At 46.5% G+C, this 25,535-nt stretch overlaps 3 protein-coding genes across 6 annotated transcripts in view; 1 reads left to right on the forward strand and 2 right to left on the reverse strand.

Moving 5' to 3' along the window:
• Window positions 1-52: 52 nt before the first annotated feature.
• LOC135806614 (coiled-coil domain-containing protein 186-like) lies at window positions 53-20,498 on the reverse strand. 2 transcript variants are annotated; one of them, XM_065320819.1, is made up of 23 exons: window positions 20,107-20,498; window positions 19,952-20,020; window positions 18,316-18,508; window positions 17,742-17,841; window positions 11,894-11,923; window positions 11,470-11,598; window positions 11,111-11,245; window positions 10,175-10,252; window positions 9,629-9,853; window positions 8,710-8,808; window positions 7,643-7,729; window positions 7,362-7,504; window positions 6,948-7,128; window positions 6,727-6,801; window positions 6,387-6,471; window positions 5,627-5,706; window positions 5,129-5,160; window positions 4,440-4,578; window positions 3,985-4,020; window positions 2,498-2,889; window positions 1,917-1,986; window positions 1,437-1,586; window positions 53-974 (listed from the first exon to the last, which is right to left on the reverse strand). In XM_065320819.1, exons 1-23 carry the CDS (start codon window positions 20,114-20,116, stop codon window positions 888-890), a joined length of 2,625 nt encoding a protein of 874 aa, XP_065176891.1. In that variant the 5' UTR covers window positions 20,117-20,498; the 3' UTR covers window positions 53-887. The 2 variants fall into 2 exon arrangements, with proteins under 2 accessions (XP_065176891.1, XP_065176892.1); XM_065320820.1 differs by lacking the exon at window positions 19,952-20,020.
• Window positions 20,499-20,790: 292 nt separating this feature from the next.
• Window positions 20,791-24,826, forward strand: LOC135806618 (cell division cycle-associated protein 7-like). The gene is made up of 7 exons (XM_065320845.1): window positions 20,791-20,986; window positions 21,120-21,191; window positions 21,617-21,724; window positions 22,149-22,304; window positions 22,735-22,821; window positions 23,520-23,582; window positions 23,979-24,826. The coding sequence occupies exons 1-7, from the start codon at window positions 20,912-20,914 to the stop codon at window positions 24,132-24,134; spliced, it is 717 nt and encodes a 238-aa protein (XP_065176917.1). The 5' UTR covers window positions 20,791-20,911; the 3' UTR covers window positions 24,135-24,826.
• The window catches only part of LOC135806617 (tRNA (34-2'-O)-methyltransferase regulator WDR6-like), a 36,632-nt gene continuing 35,513 nt past the window's right edge, over window positions 24,417-25,535 (reverse strand). For all 3 annotated transcript variants that reach the window (XM_065320844.1, XM_065320843.1, XM_065320842.1), the window contains exon 28: window positions 24,417-25,085. In XM_065320844.1, coding sequence (XP_065176916.1) covers window positions 24,992-25,085 — 94 coding nt within the window. In that variant the 3' untranslated portion in view covers window positions 24,417-24,991. The remainder of the gene's footprint in view (window positions 25,086-25,535) is intronic.

The following is a 25,535-nucleotide window of genomic DNA, read 5'->3' on the forward strand; positions in this document are numbered from 1 at the left end:
GCTGGGTTCAACCTTGGTATTTTTAACCCTTCAAAGTATATACAACGCTGTGTCATAATGACCCAACGCTGTGTCATAATGACCCAGCGTGTGGACTCTGTTCGAATAACCTGGTAATAGAGAAAGTAAAAAGAGAAGGAGAAAACAAGAGAGAGAATAATGAAAATGACAGGTTGGTGATAACACAGTGGTAATAACGTAGGGATATTCTGCAGATGAGCCAGCTAAAGAGCATGAGTCCTGGACAAAATGCACAACAAACAACATGTGGACACGTGACAGCGAAGCAATTCCCTGAGCAATACAGCTATAAGTTATTAAAGATAATTCAATCAACACAGCTAGCCAGTCTTACAATGTATGAAGTACATAAACAACATAATGTCATGGTCCAGAGTGCCACAGCATTGTCACATAAAACACACACACACAGACCAAGACTGAGCAAGAAAAGCAACAAAACAGATCGTCTTGTGGAAAAGGAAGCAGTGCACCAATAAACAGGTGCTGAGGATAGAAACACATGCGGAGCCTGCTTTGCGATGAGTATCCAGGAAGAGTAAAACGCGAGTAAAGGGTTGATAATATAGACATTCCTGCCGCTGCTGCTATCTACTCAATGTTGTTAAGAAACACATACACCTTCTGCAGCTAAAATTCGAGGCAAGACGAGAGCGAAAATAAGAAAAAAGTAGAGGAAAATCAACAAAATTTCCAGGCGCGAGAATATCTGGAGAGAATACCAAACAAAATCAAACAAGAAAGCAAATTGCCAAAGCCAGCGCCCAGAGGGCTGACAGCAAGACAAGCAGCAACAACAACAACAAACGACAAACTCAACAATAGCACAAAAAACACCTAACTCGCTCCAACGAGATGCACAGTATTCAAAACTTCCTGGGAACCCGGATATTGTGATGCTTGATGACAGCCAACAGATCAGCCACCTCCTGACCCAGAGTGGATAAATTGTCCTGCACAAGAACAAGCACATGTATAGCAAGAAAACCAGGTCATTAGGATGCACCAACACGTGCACGCACACACACAAAATGCCCCAACATAGAATGACATGCTCAAGTTGAAGTGGACATAACAAGTAACTCGGGGTGTGCAGCCAGAGACTATTAATGACCAGCACTACCCAGTATAACGTCATACCAGACTGAGAGTCTGTACCAGTTTCGAGCACCATCTCCAAGAAAGAATGAGTAGACTAGACACTTCACACTTCAACAAGCTAAGTTTAAAAAATAATGGTATGAATGTGGCTGGACATACTAGTACTGGGTACACATGTGCACATACAGTCATGTAATCTGAACTGGTCCAGGATGCTTTGCACTTTGGGTTGGATTTCCCAGAGCGCAACTGTACATGTTCAAAATCTGATCAGCAAACTCTCTGACCGCCACCACCTGCACATTACGACTTACTTTCAGTGTCATATTCTTTATTAGAAGATCTTCAAGCACAGCTTGCATCTTGGAATTGATTTCTAAAGAAAGGTTGAGTGTCATCTTCTGGTCGACCTTGCGTGAGTGGAAGACAGACGCCATTATGCCTCGCTGCGGGCCTGCCTGCAGCTGTACCGTGAAGAAACAACAAGTGCAACAGGCGCACCTGAGTGACAATGGTCTGTGTGCACATGGTGTGTGGGTGTGGTATTATGTACATGCATAATATGACGTCACATCGGGACTACTCCCCGAAGAGCTAAGTATTACACATCCCACAAGCACTAAGAAGGCAAAACCGATTCACTAACACAGTCCATCAGCAGATTATACGACGTGACTTCCACCTGGGCACAAGTACAGGTAGAAGCAGTGTGCAGTGCTCAATGTACAATGGGTGCACTAGCATGTACATGTACATGTACCCCGTACAGCCAGTCAATCCCAGCTGCTCCATACCTTGTAACTGTCTAACGATGCAGGAGAAATACTACCAGAATCTTGACGTAGAACAAGGCACTGAATAGCTCTACAACACAGAGGAGGGTGCAGCAGCAGCAGCAGCAGCAGCAGCAGCAGCAGCAGCAGCAGCAGCAGCAGCGAGAAAGGTTGGTACGTAGAATCAGCATGACAACAAACAACAGCAGCAACAAAGCTAGTACAATCACGTACTAGCACACTGACAGTCAACTTATAGCCAATCCAATCCACAAAGAAGTACACTGATGTACGCGTATGGCTATGCACAGGTACAGCCGTGATCGATGAAGTCCAACCGGAAGAAAGAGGCAGCATCATTGCCCAGTGCACGGCCCTCTGTTTGAAGTCCACAGCACATCATAATCTACAGCTTGCCTGCTATTCATGAGATCAGATCTCACGGAGCATGACCGTCCCGGGCCGTAGTGTTTGTGTACATTCTACTCTGTACTCTACAAACAGCAAAAGTATACACACACCCGGTACCCGGTCAAGCTGAGATAAACCATTGGAGTTCTAAAATATTACAAGTTATTCATGCCTGCCTGTATGTAACTCACCTTGTTTTCCTCCGAATTTCCTCCGTAAGCTCAATGATATGACTCTCCATAAACTCCATCTTCTCATCCTTGCTGGCATGGGAGTTTTGTAGACTACCAATCTTGCTGAGAAGCATTCGTCGCTCTTTCTCTATAACCGCTGGTGGTCGTTGTATGCTGACACTCTCCAGATTGCTGGAATCTATGTCAGGTGCTCGTTCCGTAGACGTGGGCACAGAGACGGATGCAGGCCCGGCTGACGTTTGATGTTGTGTACGTTGCTCGGGCCCAACAACACGGCCCACGGACAATGACCTGATACGCTGCGATGATGAAGTTGATGCCGGGTTTGCCGAGGGACTTGTAGTGCGATGGTAGCTTGCAGGTGGCGGAGCAGAGTTACCACGAACAGCCTGAACGAAATAAGCATTCAAAACACAAACACACCCACACACAAACACACACACACAGGGAACACCCTCACAAAAGTCCATAAAGCAAACAGAGGCAGGTCTTGACCTACCAAGTATGTGACATGGAAACCAAACAGGAGACTGCAATACCGAATGTTGCAGATACCAAAACTGTACCCGGCCCAGACCACACCTGGTCCGCACCATACACAGTTCACACCATATACAGTCCACACCACACACGGTCCACACCCTACACAGTCCACATCACACCCCACACAGTCCACACTACACCATATACAGTCCACACCACACCATATACAGTCCACACTACACCATATACAGTCCACACTACACCATATACAGTCCACACCAAACCATATACAGTCCACGCCACACCATATACAGTCCACACCAAATACAGCCCACACCACACCATATACAGTCCACACCACACCATACACCGTGCACACCACACCATATACAGTCCATATCACACCATACACAGTCCACACCACACCATACACAGTCCACACCACACCATATACAGTCCACACCATAAACAGCAGGACATGAGATTGCAAATGCTGAATACACTGTACGAGACAACACACAGTGCAAGGAGTGATGTGCATAGCTACATGAGTCATGACTGTATACTGAGTAATGTAAAGATAGAGGTACTCCATTGAGTCCAGAACACTTTCATGAGCTTTGGAGATGGACAATAATGGTATCTGGTGGCAAAGAACATGATTCATTGAGGCAGGTTGCCATCCCTGTCGGCCTTTCCTCCCCCGGCAGTGCCCCGGCAGTGCCAGTATAGCGGATAGCAATACAGTGCAGGGTACTGTAATCACAAATTTTCGGTGCATCTCTTTCATACCTAAAATTTCAACAACCGAACAAACACTGACACACGTAATCCAATAGGGAACTGCTTCTCTGTACCTGAAATTTCTATTTACCTAACCTGGCCTTTTGCCCTCATACCGAAAATTTTGAGCACCTGAATTTTCTGAATTAGAGTATACGGTATACAGTGTGTACATAATTAATTAATTATACAATATAGATGATTGTAGATGTACTTACGTCTGGATTGCTCACTCCTATCTCTGTGCCATAGGACTGTACAGACATTCACAGGAAAGAAGTATACAGAGTACACACACACACACACACACAGTACACACACACAACAACTGGATTAGTTCAGCTATCTCCAACAGAACACACAGTCAATTGCATGAAAATCTCTACTGGATGTGTGCGATGGTACAGGACAGGTACGGGATACTGAAGCTAGGTACCGTCCGTCGGAACATGATCGAGTCGTCCCCACATTTTTATGTATACATGACACCAGCCTACACTCCATGCACTCTTGTCTACATGCATGCAGGCAGGCAGCTCCTTGCAGTGTGGGCAAAACATGAGGCTGCTCACACATGGTCACTTGGTCACATGCGCGCAAAGTGGGTAAGGGTACTGGACCATGATTTCTGCCACATGTACTGCATTTAGGATATCTCGGGAACAGAGCTTACTGATGTTGAGATGTCCATGTCGGATGCATAGCGCTGTATAGTAGCACCGCGATTGGCAGCTGATGAGCCAGAGCTGATACCGCTTTGCAAACGAAGCTCTTCTACATCCAGTTCACCGGTTTTCAAAGCATCCACAGTTCTGCAAGACAGTTCACACAAAACAAATGATATTTTGTTAGTCACAAAAGCAAACACACCACTGTACCACATGGACACACATTCCATTGCCACCATGTTGGTTCGTTTGCACCATTTCATCATAATTCCTATCACTTCATGTTCCTAATTGAGCCCCAGTCTTTTGCCAGGTATCATTCCGGTTATGAAAAGCAAGAAAGTGAGAAGCCCTACATGTAACAGTAGTTACAGAGTACAAAGAAAAGCAAAATAATAAATAAACATAGAACAAGTCTCCGTTATATGACTTGGGTGCATGACTAGATTAAGCACAGCATAGACAAGCCCAAGACTGTTGTTTATGGTGTCGAGCTGCATGAAACATGGACTGCAGGCTACAGGGGGTGGATGTCTTACTCTGGATAGTACCAATGTGTCAACAAAGCATGTCATCCTGTCAGTTACGAACAACTACAGATCAAGATACGGCAACAGCTTGCTAGAATCTGGAAACTAAAGAGAAGCTGCCAATAACGCAGGCCCTAAGTGAGAAAAAGAGTGGTTTAACTTACTTCCTGGCCTGTAGGAGCTGCCGTGTCAAGTCCTATTGCAACACAGAACAGAGAGAACAGAATCAATGGCGGTTGTTTTCGTTGTTGTTGTTGTAGTTGACTATGCTGCTGGTGTCTGTTGGTACCGGAATAACACCATAGTGCTTCATGGTTATCATCACTCTGATGGTCATTCTGAGGCAATGCAATGAATGTACAATGTACTACCAGACTAACACACCAGAACAATCTAGCAATATCCAATATCCAACATCAACAATGTTACACCAACAGACTATGCGCAACTGTCACAAGTTCTTAAAAAAATCCCCAACAAATTTGTATACTTCATCATCCGCACAAAGGTATTTCTTATAGTGGAATGTCCATCCATTCCTATGCATTTCCAATTTTCCATTCATGAGAGAGGGTCGGAAACTCCGGCAAATAAACTGACATCATTGCGGTGCAACTGGCAATATAGCTGCTGATTAGTGTTGCACGTAGCTGTGGACGTACCTTTACGCTAGCGGTGTTCTTTCGCTTCAAGACACGCACTTCTCCCCTCTCGTCATCTAACAGCACTGTTAGCTGTTCCACTGCAACACGCCAAGCACAACACGCACACCATAGCATTTCCATACATTGGTACAGTTCCAATACAGACGGTTGAACGGCATTGGCAAAGGTGAGCAACACAATATCTTGTAGGTAAAGCACTGCATAAGCGGATAAAGTTCAGATAAACTGGATCTACTTACGCTGTACGGAATTAGTGCAGGTAAAGCCTAGCTAGTGTGTGGATTACATCATCTACTACAGCAGCAAGCCTAGCTAGTGTGTGGATTACATCATCTACTACAGCAGCAAGCCTAGCTAGTGTGTGGATTACATCATCTACTACAGCAGCAAGCCTAGCTAGTGTGTGGATTACATCATCTACTACAGCAGCAAGCCTAGCTAGTGTGTGGATTACATCATCTACTACAGCAGCAAGCCTAGCTAGTGTGTGGATTACATCATCTACTACAGCAGCAAGCCTAGCTAGTGTGTGGATTACATCATCTACTACAGCAGCAAGCCTAGCTAGTGTGAATTACATCATCTACTACAGCAGTTCACAGTTCTTATAATCGCACACGGCCAGTGGCATAAACAGACGTGTGCAAGCTGCACTCAAGAACGTGTCCGTGGACAATCTCCAGCAAAAGGCAAACTGCAGAAAGTCGACTACCATTAGTAGTAGGACTAAAAGCAGGGCATGAAAACAAGAACTTACCGGCCTTGGTTTTGTCATCTACCTTCGCGGAGAGTTTGGATACTTCAGTCTTGTACTGCTGCTGGAGATTTTCAAACTCCCGTTGCTGCCATTAGACCAGCAAGAACATAGCAATTTCCAAAGAGATACACACGAGCAGAAAGGATCAATGCACTGAGGCAAAGAAAGGGGCACACAATTATGATCACAGTCATCATGTATCCTTGATGTACATGCCACTATCACATATATAGACCATTTGAAATCGCAGAAGGAGACCACCTAAAATGGACACACACACACACACACACACACACACACACACGCACGCTCCGAGCTACATTACTATTGCTGTGCTCACCAGTCGACTTCGTTCCTCGGCCAAGTGATCATGCTCCACCTTCAGGTCTGAGTGACTGTTCCGTATTGCTAACAGCTGTTACAAAGAAACAAACACACAGACATGAGTGGTGGTTGTTCACTGACAATGATACACACTCACATAGGGTCAGTCAGCAAGATCATGTAAAGCGAGACTAGATCAAGATTAACACTGTTCGTGGCTGTGGCAAGTCAGCTTACATCATCAGAGATTTTGTTGTTCTGTGACTGGAGCTCAGCATTCATAGCAGCCATACGCTGATGAAAGGATAGCATCTCTCCTTCTCGCTGCTGCCGCTCACCAACCTCTCCTTCCAACTCAGAACGAGACGCAAGAACTTCACCAAGTTCAGAGCTTAGAGTTGTGACACGTTCCCTTTCTCTGCAAAACAAAACAGCACAAAAGAAGGAGAAAATAGAACACTGGATCAAAATACCATACCATATTTCCTGATATTACCCCCCCCCCCCCACACACACAAAATACTGGTAAGAGTCATTCTGAAATTAGCCAAGTAGTTGAGAGGCGCTGGATTTATCAAATCGATGGTGCTAATTAGACACATCCAGTTATCCCATCCAGTTATCCCATTAGGCAAGGAGAGCATGACTTACTGGGTCAATTGCTGACGGAGCTCTCCTATCTCACTGATCCGAGAATTGAGACGTTCACACTCGCGCTGCCGATCTTCAAACCGGTCATGTTCTTTTGAAACGTTCTGCTGTAGCTCCTCCACTTGGCTGGTCTTCTCTTCAACCTAGCAGCAAAACAACAGCACATTGCACAGAGCAGCAAAGGCAAGGAGCGATCAGTGGGAGGAGGACTACCAGTAGGTCTACGTATGTTCTTAGTAATAAGAGAAGGTAGACATCTCCAACAATACAATTTTACATACCGATGTCTTCGCTGCAGACAGTTCTTCAGATGTAGTTTTCAATCGGCTTTGAGTGTCGAGAAGCTGTTGTGCGGTCACCTTGTGTGCCTGCAGTTAAACAGTGAGAACATGGCAACACACGCCATACCATTTGTACACAATAAATTACAAAGTCAGAAACAGCTAGGACCTGCTCCACCAACCCTTTCGCTGACTAGCAGCACCACCTGTACCTGAACCACTGCCATCTTCAGTACAACGTGTGAACAAAGTAACAAAGACATCCCCCCCCCCCCCCACACACAGCACACACACACACCAGGACATACAGACACACAGACACATGCACACCAGGACATACAGACACACAGACACACACTGTGCTTGCTCACTGCCAACACTGGTGACGTGGGTCTCCCCGGGAGAGGGGAGTCTCCGAGAGAGACTCAAAAGGAATCTTGGAAAGATGACTCAATTGGTTACTGAACCACCTAATGGCCGACACCCCTAAAATCCCCAAACTTTGGGTGGACTTGGAAATGAACCCACTTATGGGCTCACCACACTACAGTAAGTGGGCGAGGACAAGGTGCAGAAAAAGGATTGACGGCATCAGGGCATCCGTCCCGTGATCCAACTGCATTTACCCCTGCCCCTAGTGAAGGTAATACAGTACTTGCTATTAGTGTGGGTGACTAAATCAGAGTTCGTCTGGTATAAGCTTTACTAGCACCATGATTACACAAGAGTTCATCTCCACACACGCATGCACACACCAGGACATACATGCTGAACAGTACAGTTGTAACCTGCATAGCGGTACCCACCACCACAGACATACAGTAAAACCTGTCAAGGTGACCACTCGGATAAGGTGACCACCTGTCCTAGAAGGCCATTGCAACCAGGACCAATGGATGCTATTTCCAGTCAAATGACCCTGGATAAGGAGACCACCTGGCAACGGAGACCATGTTTTGAAGGTCCCTTGAACGGTCGTCTTAGACAGGCTTCACTGTAACTATTTCAAAGTAATGATCATGATAGCATGTAAACAAGCGAGGAGCACAACATGTACATGTACCAACCTGAAGCTCAATGTCGTTCTCCTCCACTTTCTTCTTCAGCTCAGCTTCGATTTCTCGAATGCGGCCATCAAGCTGTGTGGAAGATCTCATCGACTGGTTCTGCATGCACAAACACACAAAACAAAACAAAAATGGAATAAAGAGCGGGACAGCCCCACAAACAAGTCCCTAGTCCACGTACAGCATATGCATCTAGTACATGCAATGTACTTCATGTCCTTATCCATGGTAGACCAGCAGGACAGCACAGCTGACTTCTGGCTACCAGTACATTGCATCTAGTACAGAGAACTAGGTCATAGCAGTTCCTCAATACAACCGTGAAATGTATAACTAGACAGTCACACATGCATGCAGTACAGTAAGCAATGCATTCAGCGCACAGACAAGAGTATGGAGTACACTCATAAACACAATCATTATGCCATCCAGTCAAGCTTGTCTACCAAACAATCACCACCTGCAACAGTTTCAAAACAGACCGAGCTGGCCAACAACAACAATCATGGATTCTGGGGATATCTAGCAAGCTCTGAAGTTATAACTCTCCCCAAACAAATGCACTCAGAAGTAGGGATGTCATCGGGTAGTAGGGTACCCGTGCTACCCGTAATTAGAGCAGGTATTCGGGCGGCGGTTTGTTCCCGAGAACCTGATCGGGTAGTGGGAGTGCGGTGTTTTTGCAACGGTGCATGTAAAAAGCACGGCTACGTGCTTACTGTACACGTTCTATGTAGCGCAAGTGCACACTCGCTGTATAAACCATGTCAAAAAATACCCGAGAGGGTACCTGTGCTACCCGGATAGAAATACCTAAACTCGTTACCCGACCAAACCCCTACCCGTTCCAGCCCTACTCAGAAGGCAACACAACACCACCAGCCCAAAAAGTTCTGCAATACGTTGGAACAAAGCATACCTGAACGTCGGTCATGGTTTTATCGTAGTCTTTGCGCAATTTGGACATTTCCTCCTGAACAGTACTGAGATGTTTCGATGTCGTGTCCAGTTTACTCTTTGTCTCCTTGTGCGCTTCTGTTTCCGCTTTCAGCTTGTTCTGTGCCCAGCTGAGCTTGATGAACTGGCTCTTGACATCATCTTTGCCCTTCTCCGTCTGCTTCTGGGTGTCATTCAGTAAGGTTTGCTGATGTCACAGTGAGCAAACGTGCCAACAAGGAAAAACAACAAAGTTTAAGTAAGTGGATGGGAGGAGAGAGAAGAAGAAGGCAAACACAGAGGAACAGAAAGATGCAATAGCTAGCACAGTCGCACACACATAGGAAGAGAGAGCAAAGATTCAATAGCTAACACGGTCCAAGTTAAAGATGCACTAGCTAGCACGGTGCAAGTCCTTACCACAGACTAAGTAAGTGGATGGGAGGAGAGAGAAGAAGACGGTGAACACAGAGGAACACAGAGGAAGAGAGAGCAAAGATGTAATAGCTAGCATGGTCAAAGTCCTTACCACAGACTCGTAATTAGTTTGCCACTTGTGCACTTCCGTCTCCAAGGACTTGGCCTCTCCTTTGGCCTTTTCAGCTTCCTGTAGAGATTGAAGACAGCACAAGGATACATGTAATAAAGAAGTCAGGTCACCAAAATGAAACCGTTGAAAAAGTGGAGAGAAATTCGTGTTATAAAAATCATACAAGTGGGATTCAGTGACACGTTTGGGGGGGGGGGGGGGGGGGGGGCTCTACAGGAACCTTGACACTAGACAAACAAAAACCAGCACATGTACTCTACATGGGGAGTAAGAAGAGAGGCAAGCGGCAAGGGTTGCTCTTGCAGACTACAGTAGCCTACGGGGTCGATCGATCATTCGAGAGAGAGAGAGAGAGAGAGAGAGAGAGAGAGAGAGTGAGAGAGAGAGAGAGAGAGAGAGAGAGAGAGAGAGAGAGAGAGAGAGAGAGCTGAACATGAAAGATGAAAAGAAAGGAAAGAACTGCGATTGATAGGATGTAGATAGACTAGTATGGCACACCCCGAATAACAAAGACCCTCCCTCCCCCCCCCCCCCCCACACACACACAGACGTGGCCACAAACCTTTCTGACAGCGTATGAGGCAAGGTTATTGGCGTCACGCCATCGTGGAATAAAAGAATAAAAGAATAATAAGGTGGGAAGACATAAGGGAAAGGACAGTACTCTTGATTACAGCCAGTATCGCAGTTTAGTAGGATCCTAGTTGATGCAATAATAGTTGTAATCAGGGGTATCAGGGGTATTATCCCCCTTCAAGGTATCTCCTCCCACCTTGCCATACGAGCCGTCAAAATGGTCTACATCACACCACCAATGAGCCAGGACCTTTTATAGATATAAATAACACAGAAGAGGCTAGCAAAGACAGTATCAACACAATGGCGATAACAAGATTCTTTGTTTCTTCTAAATACCTGACGAAACTGCTGTGTCAGCCGTTCTGCTTTACCCTTCTCCTGGACAGCAGATTGACGCTCTTCTTCTTTCGCTGCAACCTGATCTCGCAAAGATGCAGCTTCCTTTTCTGCTGCGGCAGTTTTCTCCTTTTCCTGAGCACAAGACGGGTAGGCAAGTTACAAAACAAAGTCAGTACATACCGACATGGCTCCGTAGAGTTCTCACATCAACTTAACATTTGTGTACGTACATGTACTACACCAGCAGTGCTAGTTCACATTAAATGCATGTTTGTGCAGTGCCAGTACATTGTGCCACTTGCACACGCACATACACACACATGCAGTCAAGCATACACTCGCACGGGAAAACATACCTTCTCTAAATGTTTCTTAAGATCGTTCTGGGCAGAAGTGAGCGACTTCTCCTGCTCCGAGTGGCGCTGCTCTAACTCCTTGCGCATACTGGCAAGCTGCTCTTGGTGCTTGCCATGTTCAGCTTCACACTGCATGTACGTGAATGCAAACAAGAGTCATGATCAGACCAACACATACTTCTACTAGACTTGCATACAGCACAAAGTCACTAAAAGCATGTGCCACGGCACCAGCACCAGCAACAACAGTCTCTTGTTGGCCACGCACCACCGTGAGAATAAAAGATGCGGTCAGAAAAGCTCCCCAAAGAGCAAATATCATTGTCTCTCATTGCGTCTCATTTGCGTCTTTGCCTTTCTCTGTAGAAAGCTCGCGAAACTTCATCATGGGCAACCGTATTACTCTTTTCCACCAGAAGCTCACCTCATTACGAGCATCCTCTGCTGCTGATTCCTAATGCAAAACATCACAAACAAGTGCACGCACAGCGGCAATCATATCTTGCACGAGAACCGACTACAAACGAAGACAGCTCAAGGACAGTACAGTATGCATGCTGGGAGCAATACTCCATACGTGTACTGGTGAGGAATACTCTAGATACTTTTCCTTCTACTTGCTTCGATGAAGAAAGGTGGAAGTAAGCTTGCTTAGTTGAACTCACATTTAGCTTCAAGATGTCTCAGCCAAGTCGAGTGATGCGAGTGTTCGAGTTCGAGCTCGAGCATAATGCGAGACTTCTGAGGAACTACGTCTGTCATATAACTCTCGGAGAGTACCAGGATGCTAGTGTTTTGCTGCAGCTGACGGACAGGAGCATGAGTGAGCTGCTTCGCGATGATCTCATCGTGTTTGGGAGGTACAAGGTAGCAATTGTCCTCCAGCTGCGTTTGATGAAGCAGGATGGTGTCACCGGTGACAAGGTGGACATCAGCTTCATCGTGCGCACACGAACAACCATCGTCCTGAATGACGATGATGTTCGTTTCAAATTGGAAAGTGCTGCAGCAGAGATCGATGCTCAAATCGATGAATTTGTCCGGAATGGATCATGGATCGCGTCGAAGCTGTATATTTGGAAGGTGTGCTACAGGTGTTTGAACGTGTTGAGTACTCAGACGGCTCTGGAAAGTCACTAGCTGCATTGCAAAGACCATCTTGTTGCACGGACGGTGATGCCGCAGAAGGGTGAAAAGCTGCGTTTCACACAGTGCGAGAAACAGCTTCGTGCACCCTATGTGATTTATGCGGATTTCGAGAGCATCATCGCACCACATGCTCAGCCTAAAAGCATTGGTGAGAAGACCAAGCAGTACTCGGAGCACATACCCTGCTCTGCCGCATACATCGTCGTGCGAAGTGATGGCACCGTGACGGATACGTTCCAGCATACGGGTGAAGATGCAGTAGAGCAGTTCCTGACCTCCCTGGAACAGCAAGAAGTCTCCATTCGTGTAGATCTGGAGAATCGCCACCCGATGAACCTGACGCCCGACGAGGAGGCTTGCTTTCTCAACGCCAGGGATTGCTGGATATGCAAACGTCGACTTGGAGGGGATCGTGAGCATGATCACCATCACATGACGGGTGCGTTTCGCGGAGCAGCGCACAACTCCTGCAATCTTCAGCTACGCATCGTACCCGCCAAGGTGAAAATCCCGGTAGTGTTCCACAACCTCAAGGGGTACGAGGCACATCACATCGTTTGTCATCTCGGCAAAACGAAGATTGACGAAGTGACGTATCAAGATGCTGCAGACAAGGAGCATACGGAACAGCGGGGATCCATCAACATCGTTCCCTCTAACACGGAAAAGTACATCGCTATGATGTGGCGGCAGTTTGTCTTCATCGACTCGTACGCTTTTCTAAGCACTTCGCTAGATAAGCTCGCGAAGGTAACACCTCGAGAAGCGTTCGTCCGCATGCGTGATCTGCATGGTGACGATCCCGAGAAGATGGATCTTCTGCTTCGGAAAGGTGTGTATCCGTACGAGTATATGGACTCGTTCAGCCGCTTCGACGAGGACAGTCTTCCCCCACGAGAGAAGTTCTACTCGTCGCTGTCCGAAGCACACATCACTGACGATGAGTACAGCCATGCCAGAACCGTCTGGAACAGGTTTGATTGTCACGATCTTTACCTGAAGATGGACGTGTACTTGCTGGTAGATGTATTCGAGAACTTCCGCACCACTGCCATCGCCACGTACTCGCTGGATCCGGCTAACTATTACACGCTGCCCGGGTTGGCGTGGAGTGCACTGCTCAAGGTTTCCGATGTCAGTCTGGATCTACTTTCTGATGTCACCATGCACACGTTCATCGAGCACGGTATCCGTGGCGGAATCAGTATGAGCGTGCAGAGATACGCCGAGGCCAACAACGACCTGACCCCAGACGGATACGATCCCTCGCACCCGACAACATATCTACAGTACGTCGATGCGAACAATTTGTACGGCTGGGCCATGCAGCAGCCCTGCCTATTGGCGAGTTCAAGTTCGTGGAGGATATCAGCGACGATCTCGTGAATGACATAGCCATGACGCATCCTCACGATTCACCCGTCGGAAACATCGTGGAATGTGATCTCACGATTCCTGATGGCATCCACGATGCGTTGAACGAGTATCCTCCTTGCCCCGAGAACATGAGCGTGACAGATGACATGCTGTCACCACATCAGGAGCAACTGGCGCAACAGCTCGGCTTGGGCAAGCAGAAGGAAAAGAAGTTGATGCTCACTCTGCTGCCAAAAACTCGCTACGTGTGCCATTACGTGAATCTGCAGGCATACGTTGCGCTTGGCGTGGAAGTGAACGCAGTCCATCGCGTCCTCCAGTTCTCGCAGCGTCCGTGGATGCGCTCGTACATCCAGCTGAATACCGATTTGCGCAAGAATGCTGCATCAGAGTTTGAGAAGGACTTCTACAAGCTCATGAACAATGCAGTGTTTGGCAAGAGGATGGAGAATGTCCGCCGCCACTTGAACTTGAAGCTCATCCGCTCTGAAGAAGAGGTGGACAGACTGCGGCGCTCCATCGTCAAGCCAACGTACAAGCGCAGCATCGTGTACGACAACGAGCTGGTTGCGGTGGAGTTTTTCAAGTGTCAAGTGACCTTGAACAAACCCATCTATGTGGGTTTCTTCATCCTGGAGTTGTCGAAGGTGCTCATGTACAGCTTCTTCTACGACACTCTGAAGCCGCGCTATGGCGAGAACGTACGGCTATGTAACACGGACACCGATCCGTTCATCCTGCAGTACGCCACGGACGACCTATATGCGGACATGGGTGATATGATGGATCAGTACGACACGTCCAACTATCCGGCTGATCATCCTCTGCACTCCGTCGCAAACAAGAAAGTCGTTGGCAAGTTCAAGGATGAGCTAGGTGGGCGCATCATGAGCGAGTTTGTGGGACTTCGCTCCAAGATGTACGCCTACACCGGCGAAGAGTCCGCGAAGCGTGCAAAGGGTGTCAAGAAGTCTGTCGTGAACGACACCCTGCAGTTCTTGACGTACAAGGATTGCCTTCTGCGTGATCGACAGAGTATCGAGAGAGAGAGAGATGAACTTCCTGCGCAGCCGGAACCACCACATCTACGGTGAAACCATCCGCAAAGTGGCGCTATCGCCGTTCGACAGCAAGAGGTACATCCTCGACGACGGTGTGAGCACGCTTGCGTATGGACATTACAAGATACCAGCATAAAACATCATAGTGTAGTGGCAGACCCTTCGCTCATTTCATGAAATACATAGTTTTCTCATAAGGGGCCGTCCGTAAATATCGATGTTTTTTTCAAGACGATATTTGTTCATTTCTCGATGTTTTTTTCAAGACGATATTTGTTCATTTCTCCCCCCTCAAAACGAACATACACATGTTAATGCAAGAGATCGATATTTTTTAATGAAGTTCAATTTCCTCATGAAACGTGACCAGCTGCCACTCTAATGTCACCATACACCTAGGTTTACGTTGCCACGGTCGCACAACCTTGCCATGGCTATGCTCACGAGGTTGACTTTCACTTTGTGTAGGTCATAAACTACATGTTCGAACAGCGCCCGTCCATAGATAGAGTTCGATATTTTTTTCTGCAAAGACAAGACGAACAGGGCCCAAACCCCCTCCCCCCCCCTCCCCCCCCCCCCCCCCCTAACGAACGAATATCTTCTCTAAAAAAACATCGATATTTGTGGGCGACCCCTAATATTTTATTCTTACGCAACCGATTAACTTCCGATTTTCTTAGCCATTAGACACCCTTAGCAAACAACGGTAACGCTATTTTTTACGGTACTCGTACCTTGATCACCCAAATAGCGTTGAAGCTGCAGCGTATAAACGTTATGGGGGCTGATTTATCGTTGTGACCAACGGTACGTGTTTTGGCCAAATATTGCATAGTCCGTACGCATTTCACCTTGTATCGCGTATATGGTGACAAAAATGGTTGTACCGCGCGAAATCAAAGCTACTCTCGTGGCAACAGCGTACTAAAAATAGCGTGCATCTTGCTAAAGGTCGAACCCAAATCACGGTATTTTCCCCGTTACGATAATACCGTTACAACATAACGTTTTTTGCTAAGGGTGTCTATTCGCCAAACTTGGTCGGATAGCCTTTGAAAGATACCAGAGACGTATTGCGCTTCGTTTTAATCACTTTGTTCAGTCTCAGCCCGGTTTCTTTGGCTCGCTGCAGTTCACTTTCATAGAAACCGCCTGGAAGTTCTTCACCTTTTAGATCTTCCAACTGATACGTAACCGGATCTGTGAAGAGAACCTTCCTGATCTGAAACACTTCCTCGCTCCAATTTGGTGTGTAGCCTTTTTCAAAGTGTCCTTTATGTTTCGAGATGCGAACCTTCATTGCAACGTGATACTTGGGGGGGGGGGGTTGATCTAAGGGAATAAACCCCTACACCTACTGATCATGTCAGCCCGAACTAGAATGCCTAGCACTGGTGGGGAAGGCATGCCACTTTTATGTACAAAATCAATGGTGTCAGAAAGTGACATGTTTTCATCTAGTTTTGGATCGAAAGTTGACAGTTACAAACACCAGATCTACAATGTAGTAGTATGTGTGTATTTTTTTTTAAATTTGAAGCCATGGCAGCGTGACTTGCAGCAACACAGTGTGAGTGCATTGTATATCGGAGCTGGGAACATATTTATCGAGATTGGAAGGGTACGGCAGGATCAAGTATTCGACTTTTGTTTTCTCCAGCAAACAAAGAAACAAAACCTATGCACATCCCTTAATTAAGCCTGATTCATACTTCATTTCGCTTACGGAAAACGCGTCGTATCGCGAAAAAGTTGACTTGTATGTACGTAAACAATCGACGAGGAGACAATAGTCGTAAAATGGCAATAAATTCTGGACTGGACACCAAAGGAGGATGGAGGATGAGAGTAGTGATGAGGAGGAGTTTGATGTTGACAAGAGGAAGTCTGCAGTGTACAAGCATTTGGTGTCCAGTCCAGAATGTCGTAAGGTGTTTGACGATTCCTGGTTTAGTGTTATTCGTTGCGCACGTTTCTTCAAGCAATTGCAGGTGTTGGAAGCTGTGTATATTCGTACTCGTGACCCTGTGCTATGTAAACAGAAAGAAAACGTTGTATCACTCACACTCTTCAAGTAATACACACGCACCATTACATTCATTCACACAGTATCACATTCATCTGCCACTACCTTTCTCACATACACTATATTCACACATTGCAAAGGTGCAAACTTCGCTTTTTGTACTTGTTAGCTGCTGTATTTCTACCTGAAACCATATTAGCTACATGTATATAAGTGTGTGTTTTAGTTATTACATTTTTATGTGACGGCGTTCCACTGATGACAGTCACAAGAAAACGTTATGGAACTTGACTTTCTTCATTTTTGCTGTTGTTATGAGTGCACAATTTATCTTATTTATTGCCATTGTATGTATGTATTGTTTATTTTACTTCGCAAAGTCACTTGAGCTCAACTATTATGATCGTCGCGCGATGACTTTCCTGTACGCGAAATGAAGTATGAATCGGCCTTAACTCAGTCAACCAACACAGTCTCTCTCTCCCCCCCCCCCCCCTCTCTCTCTCTCCCCCCCCCCCCCCCCCCTCTCTCTCTCTCTCTCTCTCTCTCTCTCTCTCTCTCTCTCTCTCCTCACACATGGCCAACTACACACACAGCATGTCAACACAGATGTGCAGAACACACCAGACGGGTGGAGGTAACAACAGCAAACGCACCTTGACACTAAGACTGGAACGCAGCTGCTGCAGATCATCCATCAACTGCCCATGCTTGCTCTCTGCTTCTTGGCTATGTTGAGCATGGTGGCGTCGTGACCTGCAAGTATCAACGCAAGTACCCAGTAGTAAGTGACAGTAACCTTGGTAACGAGGCCTCACACCGATGGACACAACACAAAAAGGTGAGATTTACAGCAAGGAAAACGACAATCCACTTTCTGAACTTGGGAATGGTTTCTCCGTAACCAAGATCGGTGGAGAAGTGACACGATATGTTTGGTATCCAATATGCTTAGTCCGGAGACTGAATATTGGTTGGTTTGAGGGAACTGAGAGAATAAAGACTATTGTTTCACGCACAACAAGCACTTTGGCGAAATCAGCAGGATCACACGGTAAAAACTTCTACTAAAAAGCCTCATCTGACTTCAGGACCAACTGCATAAGATAAGTTACTAGTGCTTTGAAATGAACACAAAGGAAGAAAGCAAAGGAAGTGAAGAGCAGCCATTTCTCTAATCGCTGCAAGTCAGTATACACATGCGGTTAAGGCTTCCTGGGTGAGACCTACTCTTCTAGTTCCTTTGACCGGCTTTCCAAATCAGCAACCAAGCTGTCTACCCGTTGCTTCAGCTCATTGTTAGCAGATGTCAAGTCCCTCAGTTTGTTGGCATTCAGCTCCTGCTGCAGTGCGTGGGTTGTCTTGAGATCTTCAACTTCCGTGCTGACAGCAGCGCTCGACTGCTCCTCGAGCGCTCCATTCTCTACAGTGAACAACACACGTTGGTACAGTACAATCATACTTCAGTACACTGTAGTACATTGTAGTGCGATGAACAGAAACGAGTGCCTCCACTATCATACAACACGGGGTGGTGGCGGACTGCCGGTCATCCTTGCCACACTGGCAACAATTAACATCCGGCGAAACAAGGCACACAGACTGTCAGTGCTGAAGTGGGCATACACTAAGTAGGCAGCAGCGTGTACATGATCCAGAGCATGCCTCAACTGCCTGAACTGCCTGAATTTGCAGGCTATAGCCAGAGATTGAGTGATAGCCTGGCCTGGTTGAGCTTGGAGATCAAACGAGGTCCACTACTGCTATGATACCACTGTACAGTGCTTAATGAATAGTGTCAACCTGTCACAGTACACTGTGTGCCGGACACCTGTCCTAAAGAAGAACAAGGATACACCCGGGAATCAAGGACACCTTTCCTTTGTACATGCACATTTCAACATCAAAAAGGAGGACACATTTGAAATAGGGACAGTCCCTTGGGTGTCCACATTTCCCAGGGCCATTGCATTATAGTGGGCACATGTATTATAATACATGTACCATTTACGTGCCCATACGCACACAATCAGCAACCATAGACACATGCCTTAGACCTCAGATGCAAATTCATCAAATGTGATAACAGCACGCACGCGCACGCACACACACACACGCACACACACACACACATACACGCACACACACACCACACACCACACACACACACATACACACACACACACACTTTACTTGCTCACTGCCATAAACAGGTTACGAGGATCTCCCTGGGGAAAAAGGAGACGGATTCAAAAGGAATCTTGGAAAGATGACTCAAATGGCTATTGAACCGCCCAATGGCTGACACCCTGAAATCCCAGACCCAGGGTAGACTTGGAAATGATCCCATCTATGAGCTAGTCACACCACAGTACGTGGCGAGGACTATAATAATGTAGGTGCAGAAAAAAGATTGACAGCATGAGGGTATCCGCCCCAGGATCCAACTGCATTTACCCCTGCCCCCAGTGAAGGTACGTGTAACTCTTGATTCATGTACTAAGGTGGATTGCCAAATCGGAGGCACAAGCACACACACACACACACACACACACACACACACACACACACACACACACACACACACACACACACATACGTATACTCAGACACATACACACACACACACACACGCACGCACACACATACGCACTACTACTACTACTACTATTGACAGCTGCCAGAATTGGCCACGCCGCGACGTACTGTCAGAGGGGTTGGGGGGGGGGGGGGACATACGCACACGCACACGCACACACACACACACACACCACACACACACACACCTCACCTCACCTCACACACAAACACACACACACACACACACACACACACACACACACAATGTGCAAGTGCATAGCAGTACCAGATTTAGCATGCCCATTGTCCGAGGGTTGTTGGGACAAGGTCTGAGCTACCGCTTCCTCCACGTCAGCTGCCATCACAACGAGAAGGAATTTTGGTCAGTGAGAATGTAACACATTCAACAGTCCAACTGCTTATGAATGGAATGTGTCTTACCAGCAGACATTCTCCAACGTCAACCACCACTACATTCACGCTGTTGTTACCCAAGGCGTTGGTAGATCGACAAACATTCACAACTCTCCGGGTCCCTACGAACCGAAGGTAACTGTTTCATCAGTAAAACCCATTTCCACATAAGGGAATGTGGATACGTGACAAATTTATGGCATCAAGTCACCACAATTCTACAACATACAAGTATAATGATTGATGTTGGACGGTACTCTATGTCTATGATTCGCACAGGACTCGCTCACTTATTATCCACAGATCTAGGTCAGAAAGTCTAAGGAACGATTCCTCCATGAATTTGAGACCAGCTTTACTTATTCAGTTATTGTACCATTCCAACCCTCAACAAACTGACTACACTGCACTACGAAGTACACGACACTCGACAGTGAGTTCGGTTGTGTGTTGACCGTGAGCATTACATGTTCTGTGTTTGGCATCGTTTTTGGAATCGGCAACGGCACGGCCCGGCGGCGCATCGAGATCGATGTGCGCCGTGGGCAATGTTACCATGGTTACAAGTGGAGGCACGTGATATTGGGGCACACGTGATCACAGACCAGATCAGCTGCTTTTTTGTGCGTTCTAGTCTTCACGTGATCTTGTGGCGGGAAAAGAGCATGGGTCCACGTGGGGTCATTCAGTAGTTCGACCGTTGGTGTTGTTCAAGTAGTTTTGATTTTTCGTCTTCACAACTCTGGCAAGGTGAACTTCGTGCAGTGAAGTTCGTTTGGTCTCATCCCTTTCTTCAGTCTGTAGTTACTGTCTTCTTCAACTTCAAGATAATATGGCCGTGCAAGCTCCCAACCTCAGCCCCTATGAATTGCGACGAGAAGAAATGATTCGAGAGAGAAAAGCATTCGTGAGTAGCCAGCTGTTTACATCCCATTTCAAATTTGCATTTGAATTCTTCTCTTTCTCAAGGCAAGGATTAATGGTATTGTTGTTCATTGTTGAGATTATGTGTTCTTTATCTCGTTTGGCACTCTCTACAGCTGAAGGAACTTTTCCCCGAGGGCGAATTGGCGGCATTGAAACGCGACATTGCTCCGAAGAGACGAGCTCCGGTACGTGCTGGCAACAACACCGCAACCCAGTGTCCGTTTGAAAATCTTTGAACTTTTTGCTTGATTATCAACAGAGCCCTGTGACATGTACTAGTACAATAGTAGTAAGGAATGAAGGGATGTACATTGCATTGCAAGGAGGACGTTGAGATTGTTGTTCATTCTCTAAACAAGTCAGTCTGACCTGACCCCTACAACTACAAGGACACACATAAAAGCGTGCTAGCACTGTGTAGGAAACACAGTATGCTCTCACCCACCTATTACTTGCATTAAATTTGATGCTGTCTTGCTCCAGGCCCTCCAAGCCACTATTATTATTCTTATTATTCTTTTATTCCACGATGGCGTGATGCCAATAAGGACTATTGAATGTGTTGTTGCTTGACGCATTGTCTGTCGATGTGTGTTTGTTGGTCTTTTAGGCCAGCAAGCCACGCTCTACTCCACAAAGGTCAGCTCGTCTTCAAGGTCCGATTCGCAGGAGTGCTCGCCTAAGCAGTGGTGGTGCAAAGAAGTCAACAAAGTATTGCGTAAGTTGAGCATGTGGGTGGGGGGGGGGGGAGGGAGGAGGGGTGCGTTGTTTGTAGTGTGACGGGGTAGGAAAAAGAGGATCTACAGGAAGGGCACAGCACTTACAAAAGACACTAATGTACCATGGACGAAATGGCAAATGGTAGAATTTGAAAGCCAAATCAAAACACAGATTCAAGTGTTTTGCCGGACACGCCTAGCACTACTAAACATCTAGCAGAGCAACATCGCATGCAACAGTCACTTTATCATCATTATGTGTGTTTGGTTCTGTTTTCCCCTTGCCTTTTTGGAAAACAGGTGTGTGCGGTTAGGCGAGGTCTGACTGTAATGAAAGCATCATTCCAGGAGAAAAAATTGAAGGTTTCGGTCATGAAATAACAATCGTCAGGATTTTCTGGTTCTTTGTTTTGTTTATTTTAGGAACTTGAGTATGACGAGCTTCCGAAGTATTGCTCCAGGCCGAGGAGTTCTGTGCCGGTGCCCGTTGAACTGGATGATGACGCTACCCAGTATGACCCGAAAGATTTAACTCAGATAGCCCAGAGTACTTCAGAGAAAGTCTACGACCGAGTGGAGGTATGTGTAGCGTGTTGCAATGCTGGCCACCAGGTCACGGTGGTCAGGGCAGTCAGGATAGCCCCCTGGTGACTGGCATCCCGCAGCTGTGCACACTGTGACTGTCTAGCTAGGTGTGACTGAGTTCACACGTTTACCATGCATGCAACTAACTCATGGAGCAGTTTGACCCAGTGGTCGGGTTTCAGTGGCTGTACTGCCCGCCCGCTTGTAAGGTGGCAACACCAGTAGAACCCGACTGGATACATGTATATCAATGACTTATAGATGTGTTTCTGTAGAGGTGCACACAAACAAGCTACTTCATTCTGATAACAATGAGTACATAATCTCAGTTACCTGTCTGATGCTATTCCCGAGTTGTATAGGAACTCAATGTGTACCATTCTCTGTGTTATCCCCTGTGTGGGTGTGTCATTGACTTGCCCAGGGTTCCACCTGCCATCAATGCCGTCAGAAAACTAGGGACTTGAAAACGACATGTCGCAACAAGCACTGTGTCGGTGTGCGTGGCCAGGTGAGTGCCCAACGGCAGTGGTTGGAATGTGTGGTGTGTGGATGGGTGTATTACTCCCCTCTCTCTCTCTCTCTCTCTCTCTCTCTCTCTCTCTCTCTCTCTCTCTCTCTCTCTCTCTCTCTCTCTCTCTCTCTCTCTCTTGACGTCACAACCAGATGATGTAGCGCTTGCTCAAGCGTTGAACCCGGGTTCTTAATCCACCATTCCCAGTTCGCAAGGCTGGGCGGGGTTGTGAGCAGGCTTTCATTTCATCTTTTCTTATTATTTAAATCATGCACCTGCTTTCAGGCGTAAAAACCCTGTTGAGAAGTCTCAGTCCTCATTTGTTAGACTTACCTGTCTTTATAAATGTAACTTACTCTCTCTCTCTCTCCCTCTCTCTCTCTCTCTCCCCTCCTCCTGGTGTGTTTGGGCTCTTAAATAATGTTGCTGATGGCAGCACGTTCCAAGCATTGATAGAGCTACCATACTCGCGCAATTAGAATACCACGGGCCTCCATTCTACATGTATATTGGCACTGCTGTTGTCAGCCACGTGTATGCGCGCAAATAGAAACCCTGAGGCACTGCTTAGAAGATGGCTTTGTGGCGTTGACCTACATTATTCAAGAGAAAGAGGGTTTAATTGTGTGAGTAGAGTGTGCAATGTTTAGTGACACGTGGTGTACTCCATGTTGTGTGCAATGTTTATCATCTAGTTCTGTGGGCCCTGCTTACGTAATCGCTACGGAGAAGATGCAGCAGAGGCATGTAAAGATCTGGTGAGTTGTGTGTGTGTATGTGTGTGCATGACCTGCTACCGTGCGTACAAGCTCTGGTCTGTACTGGATAGTAACTGTTGGAGATTGTCAAGGGACGTGACTCCGGCCATAAAACGGCACGGTTGTAGTGGTCGGATTACTTGGACTGTTCCACTGACCACTGCGGTATACATGTGCAGTACATGTACATGGCGGGGGACACACCATGGGTACATTCATAACATGGATGTTGATTAGTGTGAACTGTAGCGTGTACACTTGTTGACACAGTATCATGTACAGTCTGTATCATGCAAGGCTACAAGCTGAACCACCGGCACTGCTGAGCACCCCAGTACAGGTAGCTGTATTTCAATGATCGTCGTTGTGTGTGTGTGCACTCCATTCTGTTCGCAGACTTGGGTTTGCCCGCCGTGTCGCGACATTTGCAACTGCAGCTTCTGTCTACCGAAGCGTGGCCGTCGACCGACTGGCATTCTTATACACATTGCACGAGACAACGGCTTTGACAGCGTGCACTCGTTCTTGAAGAAAGAGTCCAGTGAAGAGTAATGTCATCATCAGACCCCCACTCTCACTCCATGAACCAATCTCATCTGAACTATGACTTACTCGTGCATGTACATCAAGTACCCGTATGTGCACAATCACCTCACAGTGTGTGTGTGTGTGTGTGTGTGTGTGTGTGTGTGTGTGTGTGTGCATGCTATGTTACCACACTCCATTTCACTTCACCCGTGATATCTTACCATTCCCGTCCCCAAATTGACTTGGTCCTTCAACAAACCATTCCCCTAGGTAGCTGCAAGCACGGACACAAGCGAACATTACAACTCCAGTTTGCAACATTTCCAAATTTCCTTTTTTATTACAATTGTTTCCAGATTAATAGTGTTAGATAGTCTAGAATTGTGTTGGTATGTAATTTATATGATGCAAGAATCATACTTGCAACCGCTCAATTCATTTCCTAGTATCCTACTATTGTACATAGCGTCCGGTCTTTGACTTACTCAATTACAGTACTACTGCATTCTGCTGTCTTATCATGGTTAGTTTGTGACATAATATTGTGACCAGCAACACCGGTCGACTGCTCTCGCTCTTCCTTTCTCTAGTGTGCCTTCTTGAATCATTTTTTTATCTTTGTTGTCGGTGTGCTTCCCAGTCTTTGTTCATTCATATTTTTTGCAAGGCAGTCTTGTCTCAAGAAAAATTGATAGAATAAAAATAAGAAGCATGAATATTGAAGATGAGCGGTGGGAGATATCTGTACGTGTGTGTGCGTGCATGCGTGTTCAAACCGGTTTGTACAAAGCCAAAAATAAATTAATATGGCGCAAAACTCTTGTGCCATGCACTACATGTAGAATGATATAATGGAGTATCGTCGTCGCACAGTTTGAACATCAACGGCCAATATCCTTGAAGTCAATGCATTGCATGCCAGCACCTGCCAGGGCCAGAACATAGTCACTGGCCTGCCTGCAGCCGTCATGTAACCTGTAGCAAAGTAATACAGAACAAAGGAGAAACGTATGCTATCACTGATTAGTTTCAGGGCAAACAAAGATACTGACGGTCCTGAGAAGAAATATGGTGTTTCAGAATGTTCTAATACTGGCGCCGCTCAGAAAGAAGTGAATAATTTTGTGTTCGGACCAATTATCATGAAGTACCTGTACACAAACTGACTCCAAAATATACAAGTATCCACACTAAACCATGAGATGTAACGCATCAAGATACTTGCACAGTGAAACCCTGTCTAAGACGACCGCTTAGGGACCTTCAAAACGTGGTCTCTGTTACCAGGTGGTCTCCTTATCCAGGGTTGTTTGACTGCGAATAGCAACCCTTGGTCCCTCGGTACAGTGGTCTTCTGAGGCAGGTGGTCGCCTTGACAGGTTTTACTGTACAATCGTGTATGTCTCTATTCACCTGGTTCCTGCA

The sequence above is a fragment of the Sycon ciliatum genome, chromosome 1 (assembly GCF_964019385.1).
Source record: "Sycon ciliatum chromosome 1, ocSycCili1.1, whole genome shotgun sequence".
In the NCBI taxonomy this organism is placed as follows: domain Eukaryota; kingdom Metazoa; phylum Porifera; class Calcarea; order Leucosolenida; family Sycettidae; genus Sycon; species Sycon ciliatum.